Here is a 24,723-nt window from a genome sequence, read left to right as displayed (position 1 = left end):
TGATGAAACACCATGACCAGAAGTCACTTGGGGAGGAAAGGATTTTATGGTGATTTGAAAGAAAATGACCCTCAAAGAAAGGAAGTAGCACTATTAGGAGGTGTGGCCTTGTTAGAGTAGTTGTGGCCTTGTTTCTCCAAAGTGTGTCAAAGTAGGGGTGGGCTTTGAGGTATCCTGTGCTCAAGCTACACCCAGTGTTATGGTTTACTTCCTGTTGTCTGTGGATCAAGCTGTAGAACTCTCAGCTCCTTTTTCAGCACCCTGTCTGTCTGCATGCTGCTTGCCATGATAATAGTGGAGTAAACTGCTGAAACTGTAAGCCACCCCAACTAAATGTTTTCCTTTGTAAAAGTTTCTGTGGTTATGCTGTCTCTTCTGAGCAATTGAAACCCTAACTAAGGCAGGTTTATTTCAACTTGCAGCTTGTAGTCCATCATCTAGGGAAACCAGGGCAGGAACCTGGAGGTAGGAACTGTAGCAGAGGCTATGGAGGAACACTTTATTGACTTGCTCAACCTGCTTTGTTACAGAACACCCACAGTGGCCTGGGCTCTCCCCCATCAATTACTAATCAAGAAAATGTGTTACAGGCTTGCCTACAGGCAAGTCTTTTTTTCAAATTTATTTTTATTTTGTGTTCATTGCTGCATGTATATTGCATGATGGTGTCAGAAGTCCTGGAACTGGAGTTAGTCAGTTGTGAGCATCCGTGTGAGTGCTGGGAATTGAGTCCAGGTCCTCTGGAAAACAGCCAGTGCTCTTAACTGCTGAGCCATCTTCCCAGCCCCTACAGGCAAACCTTAATGGAGGCATCGCCTCAGTTGAGAGTCCCTCTCCTAAAAGACTCTAGCCTGTGTCAAATGGATATAAACTAGCCAGGATAGTAGCTCCCTGTCAATTTGACACACCAACACAACACTATTGAACAATAATATTTCTTATTCTTCATCTCTAAGATATCATATTAATTTCATAATATAAATACAGTATAACTTAGAAGTTCCATAGTCGTTAAATTTTCAATACGTTAAAGGTTCAATCTCTTTAAAATATCTGAAGTCTTTTTCAAAGTCCAAAGCCTCTCTAAAATACCCAGTTCTCTCTCAAATTACCTAAAATCTCTCTGGCAATCCAAAGTTTCTCTAAAATATCCAAGGTCATACACCTGTGACATGAGTCATCATGTGTCATTTCCTTAGTGGAATAAATTCTTCTTTTTCTGAATATTTATTTATTTTCATTTTCTATTTCTGTGGTGTATTTTTGAAGAAGAAAAATTCTTACTTTTAGTATATGTAGATTTGCTTCTTTTGTTGTTGTTTTACTATTTTATTTGTTTGTTGTTTGGTTGATTGGTTTCTCGAGACAGAGTTTCTCTGTGTATCTTTGGCTGCCCTGGAACTCACTCTGTAGACCAGGCTGGCATTGAACTCACAGAGATCCTCCTGCCTCTGCCTCCCAAGTGCTGGGATTAAAGGCGTGCGCCACCTCGCCCAGCTAAACTTGTTGTTGCTGTTTGAGACAGGATCTTACTATGTAGTCCTGGATAGCCTCAAACTCACAATGTAGACCAGGCTAACCTTGAATCCACAGAGATCTGCCTATCTCTGCCTCCTGAGTGCTGGGATTAAAGTTGTGTGCCACCACGCCCAGCTAGTTTTCACTATATTTACCCTCAGTCTTCCAAAAGTATGTTTTACTCCATTCATTCATTCATTTTGCACATGCTGGGCAGGTATAGTACCACTGAACCTGGAAATACAATTGAGATTCACTTTGTCAAGTTAAAAAGATACTTGGGTTTTGTTTGCTTGTTAATTTCTTTTTTTCTTATTTTGCTGTTTTAGTATTTTTAATTTCATTTATTTATGACTATGCCTGTGTGAGTGGTATGCACACGTGGGTACATGTACAAGTGATAAGATGTCCATGTGCATGGAGGCCAAAAGAGACCAAGGTATTTGGTTTCTTGGAACTGGAGTTACAGGCATTTGTGGAATGCCTGACTTACATGGGTTCTAGGATCCAAACTCTGTATTCCCAATTGCTCATCAAGTGCTTTTAACTGCACTTGATGAAGAGCGTGCTTCCTCTTTAGCCTCATGTTTTGTGTTTTCTTTAAAGCAGAGCCTTGCTGTATAGCCCGGGCTAGCCTCAAACTCAGAATTCTCCTGTCTTGCCTGCTGAGTGCTGGGGTCACAGGTGGGTTTACCACACCTGGCACACTTGGAGTTCTAATTGGGATTGTTGAATCTGTGGGTCAGGGCAGTGAGAACGGACATGGACTTTTATCACTTTATCATGGTGAACTTTCCACCATTAAAGTGACACTATTATAAATAGACTATAGTGGGCTAGGGACTTAGAGCTCTTGCTTAGCCCTGGTTCAGTCCCGGGTCCACACAGTTTTATTTTCTCCCTATTCATTGATAGTCTTTATGTCGATTTGTTTCCTGCTATCTTGCTACATGGTATCTGTGATGGTAATTATAAAGATTCCTAATTAAACACTGGTGTTTTAATCAGTGAGGGTTTTGTTTGTTTTTTAGTCCAAGTACATTCTCCTTTTCTTTCTTCTTACCCATCTTAGATGTAGTATATGTAGATTATAGCAGTGGGAGCCCCCAGCCTTTCCTCTCCATCAGGCATGCTTTCTGGAAGTTTGGGGGGCGGGGTTGTTTTTTGTTTTGTTTTTGTTTTTATTTTTGGTGGTTTTTTTTTTGGTTTTGGTTTTTGCTTTTTTAAAGATTTATTTGTAGCCAGTAGCGGTGGTGCACGCCTTTAGATCCAGCACTCAGGAGGCAGAGGCAGGAGGAACTCTGTGTGTTCGAGGCCAGCCTGGTCTACAGACTGAGTCCCAGGACAGCCAGGCTTGTTACACAGAGGAACCCTGTCTTGAGAGAAAAAAAAAAAAAGATCAATTTATTTTTATTTTACATATGAGTGTTTTGCTTGCGTGTCTTCTGTGGACCATATGTGTGCCTGGTGACTACTGAGACCGGAAGAGTTTGTTTGACCCCTGGAACTGGAGTTAGATGGTTATGATCCTCCATGTGGGTACTGTGAACGAAACCCAGGTCCTCTGCAAGAGCAGCCAGTGCCTCTAACCACTGAGCCATCTCAAATGAAGCTGGAAAGAGAGGGAGAAGAAGTCTTGGGCGTAATGAGCTGCAGTGCTGACCCAGAGCTTAGTGAGCACTGCAGGGAGGGAAACCTGTGGCGGCCCTCCTCGGGACAACATGTTTGCTTTTACTGCTGTAGTCTAAATCTCTTTACATTATTTATTTAGCACATCTGTATATGTGCGCACACAGTTGTGCCTGCATGCAGCTGGAGGTAAGGGGACAACTTGTTGGAGTTGGTTCTCTTTCCTTCCACCATGTGTGTCTTGGAGATTGAACTACGACCATCAGAGTTGGTGGCAGCTGCCTGAACGGAGAGTCATTTCTCTGGCTCAGACTTTTTTTTTTTTTTGAGACATTCTTACTGTGTAGCCTTGGTTGTCCTGAAACCTAACAAATAGACCATGCTAGCCTCAAACTTGCCGAGATCCAGTCAGTTGTCTCTGCCTTCAGAGTCCTAGGATTAAAGTGTAGGCCACCATGCCAAGTCTGGGAGGTTCTTATAGTAAGAATATGTTCCTTTCCTTCACCAATTTGCCTAAATTCAACTTTGAATTAAGGTTGGATTTTATTAAATAATTCATTTTTATGGAGATGATCTAAGACTTTGTCTTCTTAGTTAACGTTGTAATATCATAATTTTTGTTTATCAATCTTTTTTTAATTTTTATAAACCATTTATTTGTGTATTTTTGAATGTGTGGATGAGTGTATCTTGTTCATGCAGGTGCCTTCCGAGGCCAGAAGAGGGCATTAGATACCCTAGAACCTAGTTAGAGGTAGTTGTGACTTGATTGACATGAGTTCTGGGAAACTGAAGCAGATTCCTCTCTAAGAGCAGTACTCACTGTTAGCCAGCAAGGCATATTTCCCACCCTAGCTACCCTGGAACTCATTGTGTAGATCAGACTGACCTCAAACTCACAGAGATCCACCTGCTTCTACCTCCAGAGTATTGGGATTAAAGTCTTAAGCCGCTATGCTTGGTGATTTTTATTTCAATTTTTAGTTATTATTGCTGTGCGTGTGAGGGGGCCCATTTGTCATGGCAAATAATGTGAAAGTCAGATGACAAATGTAGGTTTAGGTCTCTCATTCCGAGCCTTTATGTGGGGTCCAGAAATTGTACTCAATTCCTCATGCTTTCAGGGCAAGCACTTTTACACCACAGGGCCATCTTGCCAGCCCTCAATCTTTCTTTAATTAACTTTACCTTTGTTTTGTTTTTGTTTTATTTTGTTTGAGACAGGGTTTCTCTGTGTAGCTTTTGGAACCTGTACTGGAACTCGCTCTGTAGGCCAGACTGGTCTCGAACTCACAGAGTTCTGCCTGCCTCTGCCTCCCAAAAGCTGGGATTAAAGGTGTGCGCCACCACCGCCTGACAACTTTTACCTTTTGTTTGTTGATTTCCTCGTGGTCCTGGTTGCTTAGTGCCTCTTCATCATGCAGCTTCTTTAGGCCCAGTGTTGGCCTAGATGTTCTCATGACAAGCTTTTTTTTTTTTTTTCCCAAGATAATTCTGGCTTTATAGACTGTGGTTTTCTGTTTTACCCTCTGTGGATTTGATTTGTTTATGAAGTATAACTGTGTCTTGAAAATTCTTGGAAGATTATAATGAAAACTCTTTGAGTTAGAATTCTTAAATACTGATTGAAATTTCTTTATGGCAATAAGAAAATCCAAATTTTTTTTTAAATTTCTTGTTAATCTTTCTGGAACTTGGCAATGTCACCTGTGTATTTAGATTGGTTGGTATAAAACTTGTTCTTGATGTGAAATAGGTCTTTTTTTAAGTGCAGATGATTGGGGCAAAGACTTCCCACACCCATGCTTACACTGTCCCACCGAGCTGTGCCCTGCCTCATGTCTCTGTGCATCCTTAGCATCTGGTTTTACTCCTGTACTAGCATTGCCTGTGTTGCTCGTCCCTTGCCTCCTGATTATTGATTATGAGAAGGGGTACCTTTTGAGTTTCTTAGCGTTAATTCCTGCTGTTTTACCTCTTTCCTTCACTTTTTTTTTGGCTCATTTTTCTGCTTTCTCTCATCTCTGGAGAGATGGGTTCTCTTTTCTTCACAAACATCCAAGGCTCTAGGATTCTAGGAACAGCACTGCCCTACACAGACAGTGGTGTCCTGCCCCAGAGCTCCTGCATGGCTCCTTCCTTACAGTCCAGCTGGCCGTGTGAGAGTGAGAGTCTAACTCCAGATCCTTGGCTATATTGCTGGTCAGGCCTTTGCATCAGTGAGTGGCCTGTGTCCAGGTCTGGGAGTGAGGCGATCCCTGATTTGTTTCCTAAATGCCCATATCCAGGTCTAAGAGTGAGGTGGCCCCGTCTCTGCTACCTAGGAATTTTCTTTAATCATTTGCTTTCTCATAGCTCTTGGATGATCTAAGGAAGCTCTTTATCTTTCTTCCTAGAGTTTTTGGTGCCTCTCAGGATCATTAGACCAGCTTAGCACTTTCTGGGAAGAATGCACATATGTTGAGGGGAGGGGGGACAGAGAAGTGGAAGTTGTTTTTCATTCAATCAAAAATTTTAATATGTAGTCAATAAAAAATATAATTTCATATTTTACATTCTTTTTTTTCCTGCCGACTTTAAAGTCCATCATGTTTGACCACTGCAGTGTACCTCTGCTTAATTCCAGCTCATTTTAGGTGCTTGTAGGCCACAGTATAGAGTAGTAGGGTCCAGGGGCTGCCTCTGATCCAAGCTCTGATGGTCTATTACAGCTTTGATAAACATGTTTGTGGGGCACTTGATGCTACTTGAGTGTTACTGTTCACACTGTACACACCTGCACTGGCTCACATGGCTACATGCCCACATGCATGCTGGCAGTGAGTCTTTTGTTCTCTGACCATTCCAGCTTTTATTCTCTCTGTCAGGCTGCCCTGAGTTTTAAACCCCAGGTTGCTGGCTGTGCCCAGTGCACAGGAGCTCACATTCCTGGTAGGAGTAAATGAATGAGTCTATGAAGGGAGGAACCTTGCCTGCACCTGCTTGCAGAGCAGGTGGGGCACTCACAACGCTGGAGCAAATCACAGTAGGGTGCTTACTCTGTCTAGCTCCTCTCACTGCAGTTGGACACCTGCCGAAAAGGGTGTCCCCTACCCTGTGAGGCACTCTGCCAGTCTTGTCCTAGTTGTTGGTGGCAGGGCAGGGGATGCCCTCCTCCCTCAGAGGATACATTCTAATAGGGAGGTCATAAGGCCTGAGAGGACGTTGCTGTAAGACCATGAGAACTATTTCCTGCTGGCCTACCATTCTGTACCCATAACTTAGCCTGGGCTGCTCTGGTACCATGACTGATTTTGACAAATCCTGTGAGTTCCGTGAAGTGTCTCATTTTGACCTGGGGCTTCTTGTTTCCTGGTCCAGTGGGAGGTATAGTTTGGGTGCCTAGGATTGACTAGATTTTGGCTCGCTCTTTTAAACTATGGGGGAGTAGTAGCCCCTTCCTTGGATAAGTTTTGGGTTTTATAGCAACTGGGTTACAGAGTAGAGCTTGGGAGCCCTGAACACCAGTCAACATCTCTGCGTGTCTCCTCCTGGATAGGCCTAGCCACTGTACACTGTGCAGAGGCTTCTGGAGTCCCTGGTGTGGTCTGGTGGACAGAACTGAGTCTAAGCCTTGGCCTGGGACACCTGCTGCCTGGCATGCCCTCCCCCTACCCTCTACACTGGTATAATTAGCCCCATGACAGGTGCCATGGATCGAGTGCCTGGCCCAGCCCTAACCCAGTGATGCCCGGCCTCAGCCGACCTGCCTTGCCTTGCCTGCTAGCCTGGGCTCCTGGCCCAAACCCTATTCCATGAGGTCCCCTGAGGCCTCAAGCCCCACCCACCTTCCTCTGCTCCAAACACACCCACTGGAACATAGACCGACAGACAGGGCAGATAGGAAGAGCCCCAGCAGTGGCCTGGCCTCAGATTCTGGGAATCCCCAGGCAAGTGCTGGCCCTGGCCTTGCCCGCAGTGCATGTCCAGGTGGAACAACTCTAGCCTAATGGCCTCATTATTCTAGCAAACAGCCTTTGACCCTGAGACCTGGTAGGTAGCTTCCAGTCAGTGGGCTCTCACTGGGCGATATTTGGCCCTCCTTCTGTGTGTAGCCATAGCATCTGCTTAGTTCTATCAATGATTATTCTTCCCCTAGTGCAAGAAGAAGCACACGCTGCTGTGTCCTGACTTTGCCCGCAGGGGTATTTGTCCCCGTGGTGCCCAGTGCCAGCTGCTCCATCGTAACCAGAAGCGACATGGCCGGCGGACAGCTGCACCTCCTACCCCAGGGCCCAGTGATGGAGCCCCCAGAAGCAGGGCCTCAGCTGGCCATGTACTCAGGTGACAGATCATATGGGTGCTGCATATTTGATCTTATGTGACTGGAGGTGGCCCATCCCTACTCTAAGGACATTTAGGACCCTCACCCCAACACTCTGGGCTTTAGATTCAAAAGGGAATCTCAGTTGGAGACAAGAGCTCCTACGATGTCTATATTCTAGATCTCTGAATGTGGACAGAGTCATAAGCACTCCATGTATGGAGGCTTTCAGAAACCCACTCCGTACTGGGGGGGAGGAAGCCCCTGAAAGGTGGGGTTACCACAGTTGTGCCCATCTCCTGTGATTTGTGGAGACTCCCTGCAGATGAACCCTAGGCCCCAGAAGGTGAGGAATGGAGCTGGAATCTCACAGGCTTCAGCCGTATTCCCCTCTGGTTAAAGGCTTTGGAGCTAGCCTGTCCCTGAACTGTATGATCTGTATAGACATGTGCAGTAGCCTCTGGGGTTGGGTATGGAGGTGAGGGGCTAGAAGCTCTGTTATAGGAATGAGTGCCATGCAAATAATTGACCAGCACCCCCCTCCGGTCTGGGAGAAGCCACCACTCTTACTTTGTCCCCTTTCGTGCAGGAAGCCCTCTGCTGCTCAGCGCCCTGCCAGACAGATGTCCAGAACTGAGGGCCCAGTCTCCCAACCCCCCTCCCCAAGGGTATTAGCCTCCACCTCTACCCTGTCTTCAAAGGCCACCGCTGCCTCCTCCCCTTCCTCCTCCCCCTCTGCTAGTTCCCCCACCCCATCCCTGGACCAGGAAGAAGCTGCCTCTGGGACAGGTGGGACAGGCTCAGGAACAGGCTCCAGCAGCCTCTGCAAGCTGCCATCCTTCATCTCCCTGCATTCCTCCCCGAGCCCAGGAGGCCAGACTGGGCCCCAGGCCCCCAGGGGCCCCCGCATCAAGGATTCAGGTGAGCAGTCTAGCCATTCCTGGTCTTTTTAAGTGTTCACTTCAGAATGGCATCCTGGGTGGGGCCTGGGAGTCAGTATACCAGGTGCCCAGGGCAGGCCAGTGAGGAGCAAGCACAGCAGTGGCCGCCTTGAAGACCACCCCAGCGAGGACTGATTTAATTAGAAAGCACCCATTTCTGTTAATTTGTTCTGGAAGATCACCGCACACTCCTGGAGAGAACAGATGTTCCCTCTCCCCAATGAGCGTTTGGGGCTTGGTAAATGGCTCCACTCAGCCTTGTTTAGGAGAGAAAAGAGGATTTTATGGCTGCAAACGACCCTTTCTGTAAACATTTTACAGCTCTCTGCGCGTTTGAGTGACGATAAACCCCACGCAGCTCGGCGGGCTGCAAATTTGCGACCATACGGCTATCATTTTATTGTCATATTTCACGGCCGTAACGTTAATGGAAGATGCTTGCTGCAGGCTTCTCTAACAGCCCCACTGAGCACACTGAAGGGCCTGCTGTAGGGACTGCCTCCTGGTTACATCGTCCTTCTTGGGTGCAGAGTGGATGATATCAGACCCTTGCCCAACTGGAACCTAAACGGGCAACAGTTTCTTCATGTAGGTGGCCACTGACTGGTGAGAGCCGGGGATCCTGAGGCAGCATGTGGCTTTAAAGATCATGAACCCAAAAGTTAATCTGAGGACCAAAGGAGCCACAGAGGACCTAAAACCTGCGTGCAGTTTGGGCAGACTAGAAAAGGGCTCCAGAAAACTCTTGAGGCTTGTTCAGCCAGGAAAGGAGCTGGAGGGGCAGGTGCAACTGAGCCTGGGACAGTCTCTGGCAGGAAGCCTAGCTGTGCCTGTTGAAGCAGTCCAGAGGACAAATGGGGGCTAACCTGGCCGAGGCAGTTGAATCTGCAGGCCTGTGCCCAGCTGCTGCGCCTCACTCCTGTCTTTGGCTGGCTGGACAGTGAATGGAATTAACAGCCCTGAAGAAAGGAACCCCGTCATGAGAGAGGTCTTACAGGGGCACGTGGGTCATGCCACATAGCCACATTGAAATAGCTGTGACCAGCGAATACTGTCACTTGGGAGAGTGACACAGAACATTTATGAAAAGAAAGCTCTCACCAGGCAGGAGCCATTAGGGCATGCTACTCCAGGGACCCTCTTTTTCCAGCCCTTCCTGCTTCCAGACCCTGTCAGCTTCTATTGGTCTTTTCACCCCACCCCTTTGGGGCCACTTGCTTGCACACACTGCAGTTTTCCATGTGGAAAGCACACCTGCCTTGTCTGTGTCTGGCAGCCTTGCTCCCAGGTGTGAGTGTGCCATGTGCCTGCGTGTCTACACGCATTCAGTATTTATAGCTCAACCACAGAATGTTGTGGCTCCCACCTGTGGGCCCGCCCACTCTACAGGGGCTGCCTGGCCCTCCTAAGCTGCTACTCAGCCCAGGAAGCCCTTGAACTGGCAGAGTCCCCAGATCCCCTTCACTCTCTACCCCTCAGGGCCAGACTGGTGGCAGGGGCTGGAGGACAACTGGCCTCTTGCAGACCCTTACTGGCAGGCCTGTGCGGGTCGTTTTCCCTGTCCTGAGGCTTACTTACTTACTTGGAGTGGGGAAGTTCTTTCTGGACTGAGTGGCTTGATACTTGACCTTTGCTCTCTATGTAGGGAAGCCGCTACACATCAAACCGCGCCTGTGAGGCTTCCTGGGGAACCAGCCCGCACCTACCTCAGACCCTCACCCCTGGAGAGGATGGAGGCTCTACCCACCACTGCTCCTGAGGAGAAGCAGCCTGCCACTGAGCCCATCTGGGGCTATAAGCAGGGACACATAGCTCCTCCCATTTGGCTTATAGCCTTTGGAGGCTTTGTGTGCCCAGACCTTGTTCTCCTCCCTCAACCAAGCCAAGGCCCCATCCATCCCCTGTTCTCCCCTACCCCTCAAGGCACTCAGCCTCACACTAGGACTTGTCCCTGACTCCCACCCATCAGAGTACCATGTGAGGTTTACCCCAGTCTCTCTCCTGTGGTGGGTGTGGTAATAGCTGTAGGACTTGCACCCCAGCCCTCCCCATCCAGGACTCCTGCCCAGGGAAGAGGCCATTGGCCAGGCTTCTCTGGTGGGTATTTTATGTTCAGCAATAAAGGTTTTATCCTGTGTCTAGTTGGCCTGTCTTGACTACCTCACAACCATAGGACTCTGGATATATGAGGGAGAAAGTCTCCTGGGAAACAGATTTGCAGGAGGAAGGCCTGCCATAACCAACTCTGGTGTGACTTAGAGGCTAGAAGCAGTGTTTCCCTTTGACCAAGTCATCACAAATGGGATTTGCTGGGTTGTGGGGCATAATCCGATGCTGTGTGGGACAGGTTGAGACCAAGGCAGATGAAGAGAAGGCTTGGCTACACCGGGGAGGGGCATGGCTTGGAGAAGCCTCCTCTGCAGGTGTCTCCAGCAGACTGGGTTGAAATTCTGGTTCTTTCCACATAGACACTGGATAGGGAAAACTGGGCACAGGGTCACTCAAGTGCCCCTTCCAAGGATGAAGCATGGACCATCAAAGGATTTGCTCACAGGCCCGTAGGGATGCAGACCAGCAACCTCCTGGTGTCTGTACTAAATGTTTGTATGGGTCAGCTACTGCCCATGCTATAGTGTAGTATGTGAGACCACTGCCATGTAACCTGGGCCTTTACTTCCCCTTGTGACTCAGTACCCCAAGTCCCTCAGGATCCTGGTGCCCAACCCACACACAGGTGGTAAAGACCTCTATCCTCAAGGCTGTTGGAAGTATAGCTGTGCCATTTCATATTCTACCACAGCCCCTGCCAAGGAAGTGAGTTTCCTTACCTAGGCCTCAATGAGAAAACACACTTATCCACAGAAACTGTCCAGCATAGGCAGGTAGCAGCATAGGCATGTAGCCAGGCACAGGCACCTCCATTACTGTTATCAAGGCTCTACTGTGGAGAGTTGAGTAGAAAGGTAGACTCTAAATCCTTGTTTTCCAAAAGAAAACCTGAGACTCATCCATCAGTGAACAGATTGGAGTCCCCTGATACCAGACCCCTGGAGCTTGATGGACAGGACCTATAGGAGGATCAGGGTGGGTTTCCTCCTGTTGGCAAGTCCCACCCAGTTAGGTGTCCTTGCCTGGCATGCATTGTGGCTCCTAGATGCCTTATTGGGGGTTTCCCTGTGCCACCTACAAACTTGGCCTTCAGTGGACAAGCTATTACTTAACTGCCCCTCAGTTTGCCTTCCCTCGTTGTTTAGCCAGGGTCCCCATATGAGCACCAGCAGAGGAGATGGGGGTGGGGGATGGAGGAGGCACACTTTGCTGGACCAGCAGTATAGTGGTTGCCTAGATTATGAAGTGCTAAAGTCCACTGAAATGAAGTACGACCCATAGCACAGCCACCCAGGGCCACTGGGCTTACAGGGCCATCTGTATCCTTCTCCCCATGCTTCTGAGGTACTCACCTCTGAGATACTATGAAAAGAAAGTCTCTGGCAAGCAGATCTGTCTCTCTCCTCTGCCTAGGTAGGAGGAGGATCTGGCTCCCACTGCAGGATGCCAGGCTGCAGCACTCCCCTGTTCCCTGCCCCCCACCCATGGCTAATACCCCCACAGGTTGACAAAGGGGCACAGCTGGGGTCCTTGAGCACTCTAACATAGGTAGGTTCTAGGCAAACCTACCCTCATGTTTTGTACTCACTTCCTCGGTGAGCATCACTGCAGTCAGGACTCCTGACTCAGCCAATGGGCACCTGTGCTCAACTGGTACTGGCATAGGCTGAGACGGCCATTGTAGGTACTGCTCTTCTGGCACACACCAGTAACCCCGGTACCCAGTGGGCAGAGGAAGAATGACCTTTAGTTTAAGGCCAGATTGTGCTACATAAAGAAACCCTTTCTAACAAGGACAGGGGGTGTAGTTTCATTTCTGTGTAATGTGGCCCTCTCCCTCACCCAGTAGCCGCGTTCCCATGAATGAAAAGCAACAAAAGACAGGTCCCATTTGCACACCGCAGAGTGCTTTCTGATGGGTGATATTTAGAGACTCCGCCTACCATGGAAGTTAGATCAGCCTTGCCTGCAACTCATGCCCTGAGCTGTGACCATACCCCAGCTGAGGCCATAGAGCTGCCGAGCCGAGAATCCGGTACACTGAGCCCAATAGCAAGCAGCAGCCTTGGATGGTCTCAGGAAGTGAGTGGTACTGGTTGTTGGTGTGATGGACACCCTAACCTCCCCATCACTTCTCACAGTCCAGTTCCCCTCTACTCAGAGCCCTTGAGGAATCCCCGGGCCACAAGTGATCTCCCAGGCTCCTCAACATCCCCCAGAGGTCTGACCTTGAACCAACTGCCCTGGCCATTCTGCCAAGCAGTTCCAGTCCAGGCTACCTTCCCAGCATTCAGGGCTTACTCTTCCCTCTGCTCATGCCGTGGGGCGGGGTGGGGGGGGGGCTGTCCCCCCCCACACACACACTTCACTCAACCAATCCAGCAGCATCCAGCCAGCAGCAAGTCAGCAAGTGTCCTAGAGTCAAAATAAATAAATAAATAAGTAAAAATAAAAATACACTGTCCTAGATGAGACCACAGCTCACTGCAGCCTTGGAAATGCCAACAGAAACCCCTGCCAGGCTCTGCCTATGTTCCTGACCTGACACTCCGAAACAGTGAGTGAACACACTCTGAGCTGCTGAGCTTGTGATGGCACCCTGGGAGGGAATTAACATTCTCTTTGCTTTTTGCTTTTCTTTCTCCTCCTTCCTTCCTTCCTCCTTCCTTTCTTCTCTTTCTTTCTTTCCTTCCTTCCTTCTTTCTCAGAGATCTGCCATTCACCAGACCTGGCTTGCTTTCCCCCCCACCTTTTTTTTTCTTACTGCAGGCAGGCACAAAACAGGCTGTGGAACCCAGAGGAGGCAGGGTGTCCAATGTCCAAATCTCCCTCCTCTGCTCTCTTTTCAGTGTGCCCAAGACCACATGCAATGCCCAGACTTGTAGCTCATCTTTTAAAGCCTTTATGGATTCAGGCTGGTCCCCTGGTCCCACGCCTTTTGCCAAGCTGTAGGAAACATAGGCAGCTAAAATATTGGCTCACTTGGTGAGGCCTCATGATCCATCTCAAAGGCTTTGTGCCCAGGTTCATCTGATGTGGGTCATCTTGGACAAAGCCTGTTACTTTTTTCAGCCTGTTTTCTCATCTGTAGAATGGACACGATTATACTGAAATGGCTGTGGCCACCACCTCAGCACTAAAGAGTCCCACAATACAAGTTTCACTGAAGCCTCCTTGGCGAGAGGCTGAGACTTTTGTGGTGGTTTCTTATGCTTTTGTTTGTTTGTTCCTTCCTGCAGAGAGGAATATGAAGGGGAGTTGAGTCAGGACACCACGGGACATTGTGGGAAGGAGCTGGGAGCTTTTCACTCCTCGCTGCCAGATATTCCCCCTATAAAATAGCAGGCACCTGTAGAGGGAGCAGGCAAAACTTTTGACATCATGGCATCCTGGGATAGGTATCCTGTGAACATCCTTCCAGGCTTTTTTTTTCTGTGCACAAATGGTTTACATTTAAGATTTTTATTTTTAATAGTTAAAGGAGTTTAACAGCGATATAGAGAGGGAAAACCCCCACTCCAAGTCATGCCCAGCTGTTGCTCCTACATGTACTCCTTTTCCATCTTCTTTGGGGTCAGAAATTCTGGTGGGGGGTCGCAGAATTCACATCTCCTTGTCACCACTTGTTCCCCTGTGTTTCTCTTGCTGTACAGACCTTCAGCGGGAATGAGACTAGCAATCTGTTTTCCACCTGTCATGCGAACTCTCGCCCACCCTGTAAGGCACCTCCAAACCCCAGTGGTGGGCAGCTGGGTCTGAGAGTCCTTGTGGGCCCTGTTTGGCAACTCTTCAGCAGGAGTCCAGACCTGTCAAGGACCCTCAGGTAGCCCCTGAGACCTGCTCCCCTAGGCCCATGGTGGTCCACAGGCGTCTGTCCCTCTCCACCTTACACACCGTGGGTCAGAGGCCTGCGGTTCCACCGTGCATCCCGCTGCCGGCCCGAGGTGCCAGCAACTTTGTTGACTGAATTCCTGAACCCGTCCCAATCACAGGATAAAAATAGCCAGTGCTCCCGGGCAGCTCGGAGTCACCCGTGTCAGGATGGTTAGAGGTCCCCGTTCTGGGGACTCCAGTCCTGTCGGGCCGGGTGCGGGACACAGCCAACTAGGCCACCTAGCAAAACCGAGACGTTGAGGGAGTCCCCTGGGCGCGGGCCTCCTCAGCTTCATCGCACTCTTTGGCTGTGCAATCCTGGGACCTCAGGGCCGGGTGGCAGAAGTCTGACGCTTGGTCTCGCGCCCTCCGCTGTGCAGTCCCACGCGGCGGCCACCAGGGGGCCCTGCCCACTCCTCTTGCCGGAGGCCCATTCCCACCCCTTCCCACAGCTGTTTCCCGCAGGAGATTGACAGCTGGGCTCCCGGTTGCCATGGGGATAGGCAAATGAGGGCATCAGGGCTGGGCTTCCGATTGGCCCGGGGGCGCCGGCCCCCACCTGGGGAGGCGGGCCCAGGAGCGCGTCTCTATAAAGGCTTGCACGACTCCGCGCTAGGTCGAGGGAGGCGGGGCCGGCTGGCAGCGCGGGTGGGGCGCGGGGCGGGGCAGGAGAGTCCCGAGCGCGGTAGAGCCCCGGGCGCGGCCTCTGCACCCTCCAGGCTGGGACGGCGGAGAAGCAGGAGGAGGAGCGCAGGATCGGGGCCCTTCGCCCGCCCGCAGCGGGCTGGGGGGCCGCCCGAGAGGCCTGGCCGGCGGCGCTCCCTGAGCGCAACCCGGAGTTGACTGCACGAAACTTTTCCTGCACCCTTCGGCGGCGCGACCAGAGTCTGCGCTCACCGCGACACGAACCTCGGCCCGGGGGGAGCTAGGGGGAGAGAGGCCCGCGGCTCCCCCCGCCCCCCCGCCGCCCGTCGGGGCGCGGCCGGGCGCGGCGGCAGCGGCGGGGCTGGGGCCCCGGGCGATGGCCGCGGAGCTGGCGATGGGCGCAGAGCTGCCCAGCAGCCCACTGGCCATCGAGTACGTCAACGACTTCGACCTGATGAAGTTCGAGGTAAAGAAGGAGCCGCCCGAGGCCGAGCGCTTCTGCCACCGCCTGCCGCCCGGCTCGCTGTCTTCGACGCCCCTCAGCACGCCCTGCTCTTCAGTGCCCTCTTCGCCCAGCTTCTGCGCACCCAGCCCGGGCACCGGCGGCGGCGCGGGCGGCGGGGGCAGTGCGGCTCAGGCCGGGGGCGCCCCGGGGGCGCCGAGTGGAGGCCCCGGCACTGTCGGGGGCGCCTCAGGAAAAGCGGTGCTGGAAGATCTGTACTGGATGAGCGGGTACCAGCACCACCTGAACCCCGAGGCGCTCAACCTGACGCCCGAGGACGCCGTGGAGGCTCTCATCGGCAGCGGCCACCACGGCGCGCACCACGGCGCGCACCACCCGGCGGCCGCTGCGGCCTATGAGGCCTTCCGGGGCCAGGGTTTTGCGGGCGGCGGTGGCGCGGACGACATGGGGGCCGGCCACCACCACGGCGCCCACCACACTGCCCATCACCACCACTCTGCCCACCACCACCATCACCACCACCACCACCACGGCAGCACAGGTCACCACGGCGGAGGCGCGGGTCACGGCGGAGGCGGCTCGGGCCACCACGTGCGCCTGGAGGAGCGCTTCTCCGACGACCAGCTGGTGTCCATGTCGGTGCGGGAGCTGAACCGGCAGCTCCGCGGCTTCAGCAAGGAGGAGGTCATCCGACTGAAACAGAAGCGGCGCACGCTCAAGAACCGCGGCTACGCGCAGTCGTGCCGCTTCAAGCGGGTGCAGCAGCGGCACATTCTGGAGAGCGAGAAGTGCCAGCTCCAGAGCCAGGTGGAGCAGCTGAAGCTGGAGGTGGGGCGTCTGGCCAAGGAGCGGGACCTGTATAAGGAGAAATACGAGAAGTTGGCGGGCCGGGGCGGCCCCGGGGGCGCGGGCGGGGCCGGCTTCCCTCGGGAGCCCTCGCCGGCGCAGGCTGGCCCCGGTGCAGCCAAAGGCGCGCCCGACTTCTTCCTGTGAGCTCGGGATCCTGGGCCTCGCCGCCGCCGGGGACAAGTTTGCGCAGGCCGCCCCGGCCTCGGCTCGAACTCTGAGGCCCGGGCCGCGCGTGCGGTCGGTGCAGTTGCGGTGGTCCTCCCGTCCGCCCTGTGCGTCCCGCCGCGACGCCCCAGCTTCAGGTAGCTACAGCGGTGCGCCTCCTCGGCCCGGCCCCCCAGATCTGAACGTCCTCCGGGTCGCCGTCTAGACATTATTGAGGTCCCTCGGCGCCCCGGGAATGGTGACTACTAGGAGAGACCAAGCCAGGTCTGACTTCCTCGGCAACGACCACTTAAAGACGTGGAGCGCTCTTCTGCGTCCCGACCTCCGCCCACCCGCAGCGGGGCCGCGCTGCCACCAGCTCCCGGTAGCCTCCACTGGCCCTGCGCTCCTCCGTCGTTTTTCAGTCTCTTTCCTAGCCCTGTTTTTACTCCTCCCCATCCTCCTTTTTAAAGCGGTCTTATTTTCGCAACATTAGTATTTATTTTGCTTGGTAATTAGAAAAGCCGGAGGAATCCCCTGGTCCCCGTGCGCCCTCGGAGGTCGGCGAGTGCCCGCATGTGCCCTCGCTCGCTCGCTCGCTCCGAGGGGTCCGGCCCTGCCTGCCCTCCAGCCCGCTTGTCCCCACCCTGTCCGGTTCTCCCTGTAGAGGAAGCCGAGGAACTTACCTGCGTGTCGGTCCCACTGCCCTGCTATACTCGACTAGGGGAGGGGGGGTGGGGAGGGTGGCCGTGCTCAGCCGGGTGGGGGCTGGCCCGGACTCCCGCGCTGCTATTTCTCTATGCACCAGATCATATTTATGACTCCTGGGGAAATATATCTTATTTTAACCCTCCAGAGAAGTGGAAGAATTTTAAAAGTAATGCACAGTTATAGAAGAAAATTTTTTAAGAGGAGGCTTAGGCCTGAACCTCCTGGCATGGGCGGGTGGTAAGGTGTTTTTATTTAATTTAAATTGTGTTTTGTTTGTGGAATCTTTTTTAAAGCTTGGTCGCTTTTTGGACTAGCCGGGAAGAGGCCCGGCGGTTAGGCACTCTAATCTGGGCGCTTCTGCACCGACTGAGATCTGGTTTTTCGAGGCTGGCTCCGGTGCTCTGAGGCTCCTTCCGTCCTCTGCTGCTCCCAGGAGGCTTCTGCTGAGTCTTCTAAACAGGACGCTAGGCAACTCGTTGAAAAAAGAAATTTGTGTTGTTGGTTTTGTTGTGTTCTTTTTTTTTTCATTTGTTACGAAACTGAGGAAAGGAAAAAAATTTAAAAAATAAATCTGTTTAGATCCAAAAGTCACTGGAACCTGACTGTCTGTGGCTTTCATTTTATACGTGTTTCTCTTTGAATAGGAAAAATATGAAGTCCATGGATTAAGTTTTACGTGAGCTGGCATGTCCAAATAGCAAGAGCGGGGAAAGATTGACCAAGAGGCAAAAATGCGTGTCAGTAACCAGTTCTGTGATTGATCTAGGAGCCTGGACTCCTATCGAGGCAGGGCAGGGCAGGGCAGCGGAGGCTGCAGGCGTCAGTAGTGCTGAGTTCAAGTGCACTGCAGCCTGTCCTGGTGGCCCGAGCTGCCCTGGCCTTTCTTTCCAGCTGTCCCTCTCCCCAGGGATGGATGGTCCAGTCTCTGTTCTCCTAAGGGTGCAAGCCCCACCTAGGTAATGAGAGAACTCTGAAAATCTCATCCTTCAAGGCTGTGGGCAGCTACACTTGTAGATGACAGTCCCCTCCCTTCATTAGAGTAAACCGTGAAGGTCCAGTTTGGGAATTTAGAGCCAGCAGCGGGGATCCTGCCTAGCCTGCAGCACTCCGTCAGAAGTGGAAGCTCTACTTCTGCGACCACAGCAGCTTCAGTCTTGAGAGAATCACCCGTTTGAGTCTCAATCCCAGATCCCAGAAAAGCATGTCCGCCGCTCCTTTTGCGTTAGAGTAACTCAGAGAGGGCCGTGTAGCACCCCAGGCTGGGAGCAGCTGACCCAGCATTTTTGGGAGAAAATGCTGTTGAAATGGAAGAAACGCACACTGGGGGTTGAGTTAAAAGAATGAATTCAATGTGAGGCGAGACTTGCGGGTTCCAGCTACAGTGGGGAAGTTCACATAAGTTGTCTTCCCAAGAAGGGGCTCTGAGTTGAGGGAAATGCGGTTGCTGGGGGCCCAATTGTACATCTAAGTCCTAGTCAAGAACAGGACCCAGGGCACCTCTGTGTTCCCCTCCCATTGCTCGGAGTCATTCCAGGACTTCCTCTTGGAGGAAGTTCAGAGATGGGTCCTGAGTGACCTCCGCTGGACTTCTTTTGGGGAGAGATGGCAATCGCCGTGTCCACCTTCGCCACCCAGCACACTGGCCTCCAGTTCTTGAGGCTTTGTCTGTCGTCTGAGCATCTGGGACTCTACTGTAGCATGGCTGGGTGTGGTGCTCGGGAGCCACCATGTGCTGTTGTCCTCTTGGGGTTGCTCTGTGTTCTCGCCCTATTTGTGAGGGATTCTATCTCAGTTAACTTGCTGCCTTCTCCCTTCTCGCTCTTCACTCTGGTTTTCCTCTGAGAGTGAGGCTGAGGTATGCAAATGAATGTGGACCTTTTGATAGTTGTAGCCACTCACTCTGGAGTTAAAAGATAACCTTTTCTAGAAGCCTATTTGGGGAGCTTGGAAACCCCACACGTGGGAAGTTCTTTGGCTTTCCCTTGTCTTGTGCAGGGGATGAAGCACTGACTTGTGTATAAGGCGGGTACTCCTAAACAAAGGGCTCCCCCTCTTTTTTCTTTTTGGTTGTCTGAAACAGGGTTTCTCTGTGTAGCGCTGGCTGTCCTGGACCCCATTCTATGGGCCAGACTGTCCTGGAACTCAGACAGAGAGATCCACCAGCCTCCGTCTTCCAAGTGCTGGGATTAAAGCCACCACAGCTGGCTTAGGACTCCCATTTTCTAAGAAGGTTTCTGTGTGTCCCCTAGTACCTTGCTGAGGACGAGTTAGTGAGGGTGGGAGGGCTTCAGGTATCCAGTTTCCTGGCTCAGAGGTTGGGGTGGGCTGCCAGGGACTTTGAGGAGCCCTAGTGTTCCACTTAAGATGATCTTGAGAGTCCTGCAGGTGCCAATGTACGTACGTGTGTGTGTGTGTGTGTGTGTGTGTGTGTGTGTGTGTGTGTGCCGTGTACAGATGTGCGTGCTTGTCCATTCTGTGTTGGTGTATCAGGGCAATAGCAGTACCAGGTATCAGCCATGACTACCTGGACCACAGGGCGTAGAGGACAATATAGTTCTGGGACTGAGGCACAGGTGATCACCGTCCGGACAGTGGAATTAGCCTTCACTTAATGCCTTGTCCGGTTCATCCAGGGTCTTGCCTGCTCCCCAGTTGCCCCAAGAGATATCATCAAGAGGAGCCTGGTGTTTCCCGAGCCTCAGTATGAGGAACCAGAGCAGATCAGGCTGCCAGTCCTTTCCCACCAGCCATTCCTGTCTGAGGATGTGGGGTGGGGTGGGGTGGGATGGGGTGGGGCGGGATGGGGTGGGAGAGATACCTTGTTGCCGAGGAGGCTGCCTGGAGACCACAAGATCTGCTCGGTTTTTATCCCATGCCCTGCACCCAAGCACCTCCTCCCCACATCCTTCCATCTGCCTCCTGGGGACCATCAGGGACTAAAATGACCAACAACAGATGTAGCAAGAGAGTCCAGCTGTGCCCTGGAGGAAGGTTTGAGGCTGTTTGACCTTTTCCTGTGGTCTGCAAAGATCCCACAACACAGCACGGACTCCAGCAGACTGAGAACTTCAAGCCTGCAAACCTGGTTCCATGAGTCTTATTGTGCTCCAGGTAGCCCTGACCTGGCCCTGCTGCTAGTTCTGGGCAACTCATTTACAAGGCCCCGAGCTGCTGCACATGGAAGACCCCACCTCAGCTACAGCTGGGTGCTTCTCTGCCTTCCTCCACTTCCTCCCCTGCACACTAAAGCCCCCCACCACCCATCTCTTATTTATAGCCAGCTCTACAGTTGGGGCAAGACAAGACCTGCGTGTCTCCAGCACGTGGAATGCACACCACAACACTGTGTACACACACAGACACCAACCCTTGGAGATGTGCATGCAGAGCCACACATGCAGAATAAGTCCAGACAGACACCTCCCGTCCCAGTACAAGGCACAAGGCTGACTCCAAGCAAGGGCACAGGTCCTCTACTACCTAGCAGCAGATAAAGGCCTATGGGTCTCACACAGCTGCACGAGGAGGAGGAGAAGTGGTTTCAGGAGAGATGGTCCCCTGGCACAAGCCAGACAGACAGACAGAGCAAGCATGAGGATGAAGCTGGCCATACCAGCAGGCTGTCCTGGAAAGAGTAACTGTGAGAACGTTGAGCCAGCCATGAGAGCCACAGGGAAGGGACACCGATCCTGCTGGATCCACAACTCTCTTGTTCGTCCCCCCGACCCTGTCCTTAGGACCCAGCTGCCTGATCAGCAGTTTGTGAGGATGTGGAATCAGGCTAGAGATCAGGGAGGCCCTGTTGGGTGCAGAGACTGGGTCTTGAGCCCAGTCCAGGCCAAAGGGGAGGCCGGGGATGGGGGGGTTGCACCATGACCCATCACCACAATCCTTCTGCCCTTGTCTCCTGGGAGGCATGTCCTGGAAAAAAATGGGGTGCCCTGCAGAGGCAATTCATTTATTTGAGCATTGATTGAGCATCTACTGTGTGCCGGGGGGCTCTTTTAGGGGGTGACATCATTCTGGATATGACAGAGCCAACCCAGAGGTGAGAGATGAGAGTCTCCTTAAAGAGGCAGATGTGCAGAATCCCGGCAGAGAGAGAGCCAGGGTTGGGTAGCCTGGGAAGAACTTCCCACTCTGAGGGAACTGGGAAGCATCAGAAAAAAATGTACAGGTTATGGGCAGCCTCAGAGGAACAGATGGCAGTGGGCCCCACCTTCATAGTATGACACCCTGGTGGCTGTGTAAGACCCAGGAGCCAGAGGGGAAGCAGGGGACACTGTCAGCAACGGTGGGGAAGAAGCGTTGGCTTCCTGGAGCTGCTCTGTGAGTAGAAGGGGGTGCGACTAAACCCCATCTATCAGGGTATCCTGTGGTGGAGGCAAGTGGCTACCCTAGGAACCCCAAGTATCCTCTAGGGTCCACTGAGAAGTGTGTGAAGTCAGAGCTTCATCCCCGCCACTAGCCAGCAAGGACCAACCAGAGGCAGGGGTGCCAACGATAGAAAGCGAGATCGGGGCTGGAATAAATGAAGAGATCATGAAGTGCCTGGGGCGGAAAGGCCGCAGGAAGGCGGAAAGGTGAGACCCTTGGTCGACAGGAGGAGAAAGGACGGGAGACTAAGGCTTGCACTCTCTAGCCCTGTGCATTCCTGCCCTGCCGAAGTGCAGGCACACAGCATACTACAGTGGAACTCACACCCCTTCGGCTGCTGCAGGAGCCAGCACAGCAGAGGCAGAGTAATTTGCGACTGGCGGCTCAGCGCCTGCCTAATTCACAGCGACACTGCTCAGCTGCTGAGGGCTTGAGCTGTCACAGCCAATTAGCCCGGGTCTGGGGAGCTGGGAAAGAGTGTGCTGGGGACCGGCTGTGGGGACCTGTGACCAGAGCCAGGAAGCCCCTGTCCTTGATGTGAGTGAGCGTTGTCACTAATTTCAATGCTTCCTTCTGACCCTGACGATCACTTCTGTGCTGGCTGCGGTGGCTCTTGTCCACTGACATGAAGGTCTAATGTCCTGAAGACAATTAGAATTGGTGTTCCTCCCCAACACTGAGCATCACCTTGGCCAGAGCTCTGACACCCCTCTGTCCTGCATCCCTCAGTGCTGCCTGGCGGGCAGGTGCAAGTCACCAGAGACCTACCCTGCCTCAGCTGCACCTCCCATCCACAGGCTCACAAGGGCAGCCCGCTCTCACTCCAAACCTGTGCTCAGAGATGAGCTGGAGACACATACGGCCTGTTTGGACTCCTTGGAGTGGTCTTGCGGTGGCAGCCACTGACTATACTGATGACATTGCTAAGGCAAAGAGGGGTCAAGTATTACCCAATTTCACCTTACTAGTGTGCTGCCCCTGGTAGCTTTGAGCTTGGTGGTACAGCTACCATAGACCCCACCCAAGCTTCCCCTGATTGACTGGCCAGAGCTCTTTAACCCAAGTTAGGCTGTCCCTTGGTGAAGGTCACCACCAAGTCTTTCAAAGCTAGCCCATGATCGCTGCAATCTAGGCAGTGGGGTCTGTTCCCATTGCATTGCCCACTCATTGCCCTGCCTGGTGCCCCAGTCTTGCCTGGCTGGCATCTCCCACTCCTCCACTACAGTTCTTTGTCAAGGTGGGGTGTGACTTTGGCAGGTTCCGTTGAGAGGCAGCACTTGCAGACGCACGCACATCTTGTGTGTCTTGGTGTGTGAGACGCTGACTGGGTTACCCCAGGACCTGGAGCCGAGCAGGTATCACTGGGACCTGAGAAGTCAGAGCGGCAGGTAAGTGTTGCACCCCACGGGGGACAGTGCAAGCTGTGTGGCTCAGCTCAGAGGACGGAATCAAAGGTGCAGATATGAGACCGCAAGAGTAAGCAGGAACGTGAAGGGCTTCAGGAAGTCTGGGGGAGGAAAAGAGGGGTTGGGAAAGAAGGGGTGGGGAGGAAGAAAAGGAGAAGGGGGCTCGCTTGGGGGGAGAGAAATGAGGAAGAGGAGGGGTAGTGGAAGGAGAAAGGGAAGAGGCAGTGAGGGAGGTTAAAAAAAAAGGAGGAAAAAGAGGGACAAGGGGGGAGGAGGGAGGGCCTAGGGAGGAGAAAGGAAGGTATAAGAGGGAAAGAGAAACACAAGGCTAGGAGGAAGAACACAGAAGGAAGGTGGCTAGGAGGGAGAAGGAAGGGGAGGAGCAGAGGAAGACAGTAGGTACTGGGGAAGGACAGAGCCAGAGAGAAGAAAGAGGAGGGCTGGGGGCCCAACAGTGAAGGAAAACGCAGCTCAGGTGTCTCACTGGGCATAAGCAGGACACCTGCTTCTGGGACCGTCAGTTTTGGGAAGGCAGCCTAAGGAAGAGGCTTCGGGCTGTGCACCCATGGCAGCTTCTAGCCATCTGAGGTGTAGTTCCAGTTATTCTAAGCGCTGTATGATAGGAGCCGATGTAACTGAATCCACTTTCCCCTGTATCCTAGGGGACTAGGTGGACCCAAGGGGGCGATGATGGTCTCAGCAGGGCAGGAGACACAATCTTCACTTACTGCACAGTCCAACTAAGCCCACTCCCAGCTCTGCCACATCCCCTCAATGGTAAAAGGATATCGAGTTGTCCCCACCCACCCCTTCATGGAGGGGCGTGGTGAGAACTGGCAGGCCTCTCCACCATCCTTAGTCAGTCTGAAAAGTGCTGACAATGGAGGACATGAAACTGATGCGGGGCGGGGGAGGGGAGGAGAGGCGATCCATGGTCAGAAGCATCAGGTGCTGGGACTCCAGAGTTGCCTGTCCATGGGGATGAAACTCAGCTCATCTCCGTCCATACCCTCCTCCCTGCACTCTGCAGTAGGGACTGATATGTCCAGAATGAGCCTGTCCCCCGTGGGTCCTATGAGCCTGTCCCCCGTGGGTCCTATGAGCCTGTCCCCCATGGGTCCTTGAGCCTGTCCCCTGTGGGTCCTATGAGCCTGTCCCCTGTGGGTCCTATGAGCCTGTCCCCCGTGGGTCCTATGAGCCTGTCCCCCATGGGTCCTATGAGCCTGTCCCCCATGGGTCCAATCCAGCAGGCAAAGCCCAGGACTACCCAGTCCTGAAGGTGGTGTTCTGGGGACAGGCTAGCTTAAACCCTCAGTGTATTTTTTTCTGTTGAGTTTGGGTAACAGGGTTGAACACTAGGGAGCCCTGGACTTGGGGTCACATGAAGATCAGAATCCAGGGAGGCATGATCTTTAGAACTCAGAGAGAAATACTCCACAAGAACTCACAGGAAAAGCCCAGAGACATTCCCAGACCCCACTGTCTGGCATATTTTAAACACCAAACCCACACCCACACATTAAACAACATTGGAAATGCATTGTGATGGAGAACAAACATCTTTTTCATCGCGAGAAAGGCATTAGCAGAAAAGGCTGTTTATGGCCAGACGGAGCTGCAGCCCACAGGGTCCCAGAGTCCGAGTGGAGAAAACCATGCAAGAAGGCTCCAGCACCCCTTCTACCTAGAACCCCGCTTTCTTGGAGACAATGAGAAGGGGCAAGAGAGGGGCTTCTCTACCTTGAGTGAGCAGGG

The 24,723-nt window shown here is 52.5% G+C and overlaps 2 protein-coding genes across 2 annotated transcripts in view; both read left to right on the top strand.

The window, feature by feature from the left end:
• Window positions 1-10,532, top strand: part of Zc3h3 (zinc finger CCCH-type containing 3) — an 81,615-nt gene extending 71,083 nt beyond the window's left edge. The window contains exons 10-12 of the mRNA XM_048454450.3: window positions 7,286-7,470; window positions 8,040-8,371; window positions 10,037-10,532. Of these exons, the coding sequence (XP_048310407.3) occupies window positions 7,286-7,470; window positions 8,040-8,371; window positions 10,037-10,068 (549 nt within the window). The 3' untranslated portion in view covers window positions 10,069-10,532. The remainder of the gene's footprint in view (window positions 1-7,285; window positions 7,471-8,039; window positions 8,372-10,036) is intronic.
• A 3,774-nt stretch (window positions 10,533-14,306) lies between these two features.
• On the top strand, window positions 14,307-17,782 carry Mafa (MAF bZIP transcription factor A). The gene has a single exon (XM_085679176.2). It carries the CDS (start codon window positions 15,395-15,397, stop codon window positions 16,472-16,474), a length of 1,080 nt encoding a protein of 359 aa, XP_085535302.1. The 5' UTR covers window positions 14,307-15,394; the 3' UTR covers window positions 16,475-17,782.
• The last annotated feature ends 6,941 nt before the right edge of the window (window positions 17,783-24,723 follow it).

This window comes from Myodes glareolus, chromosome 19, assembly GCF_982192425.1.
Source record: "Myodes glareolus chromosome 19, mMyoGla1.1, whole genome shotgun sequence".
In the NCBI taxonomy this organism is placed as follows: Eukaryota; Metazoa; Chordata; class Mammalia; order Rodentia; family Cricetidae; genus Myodes; species Myodes glareolus.
This window is presented reverse-complemented; position numbering and strand designations above follow the sequence as displayed.

Coding starts and splice junctions, on each gene's coding strand:
- Mafa (XM_085679176.2), top strand. CDS start 15,395: ATGGCCGCGGAGCTGGCGATGGGCGCAGAGCTGCCCAGCAGCCCACTG.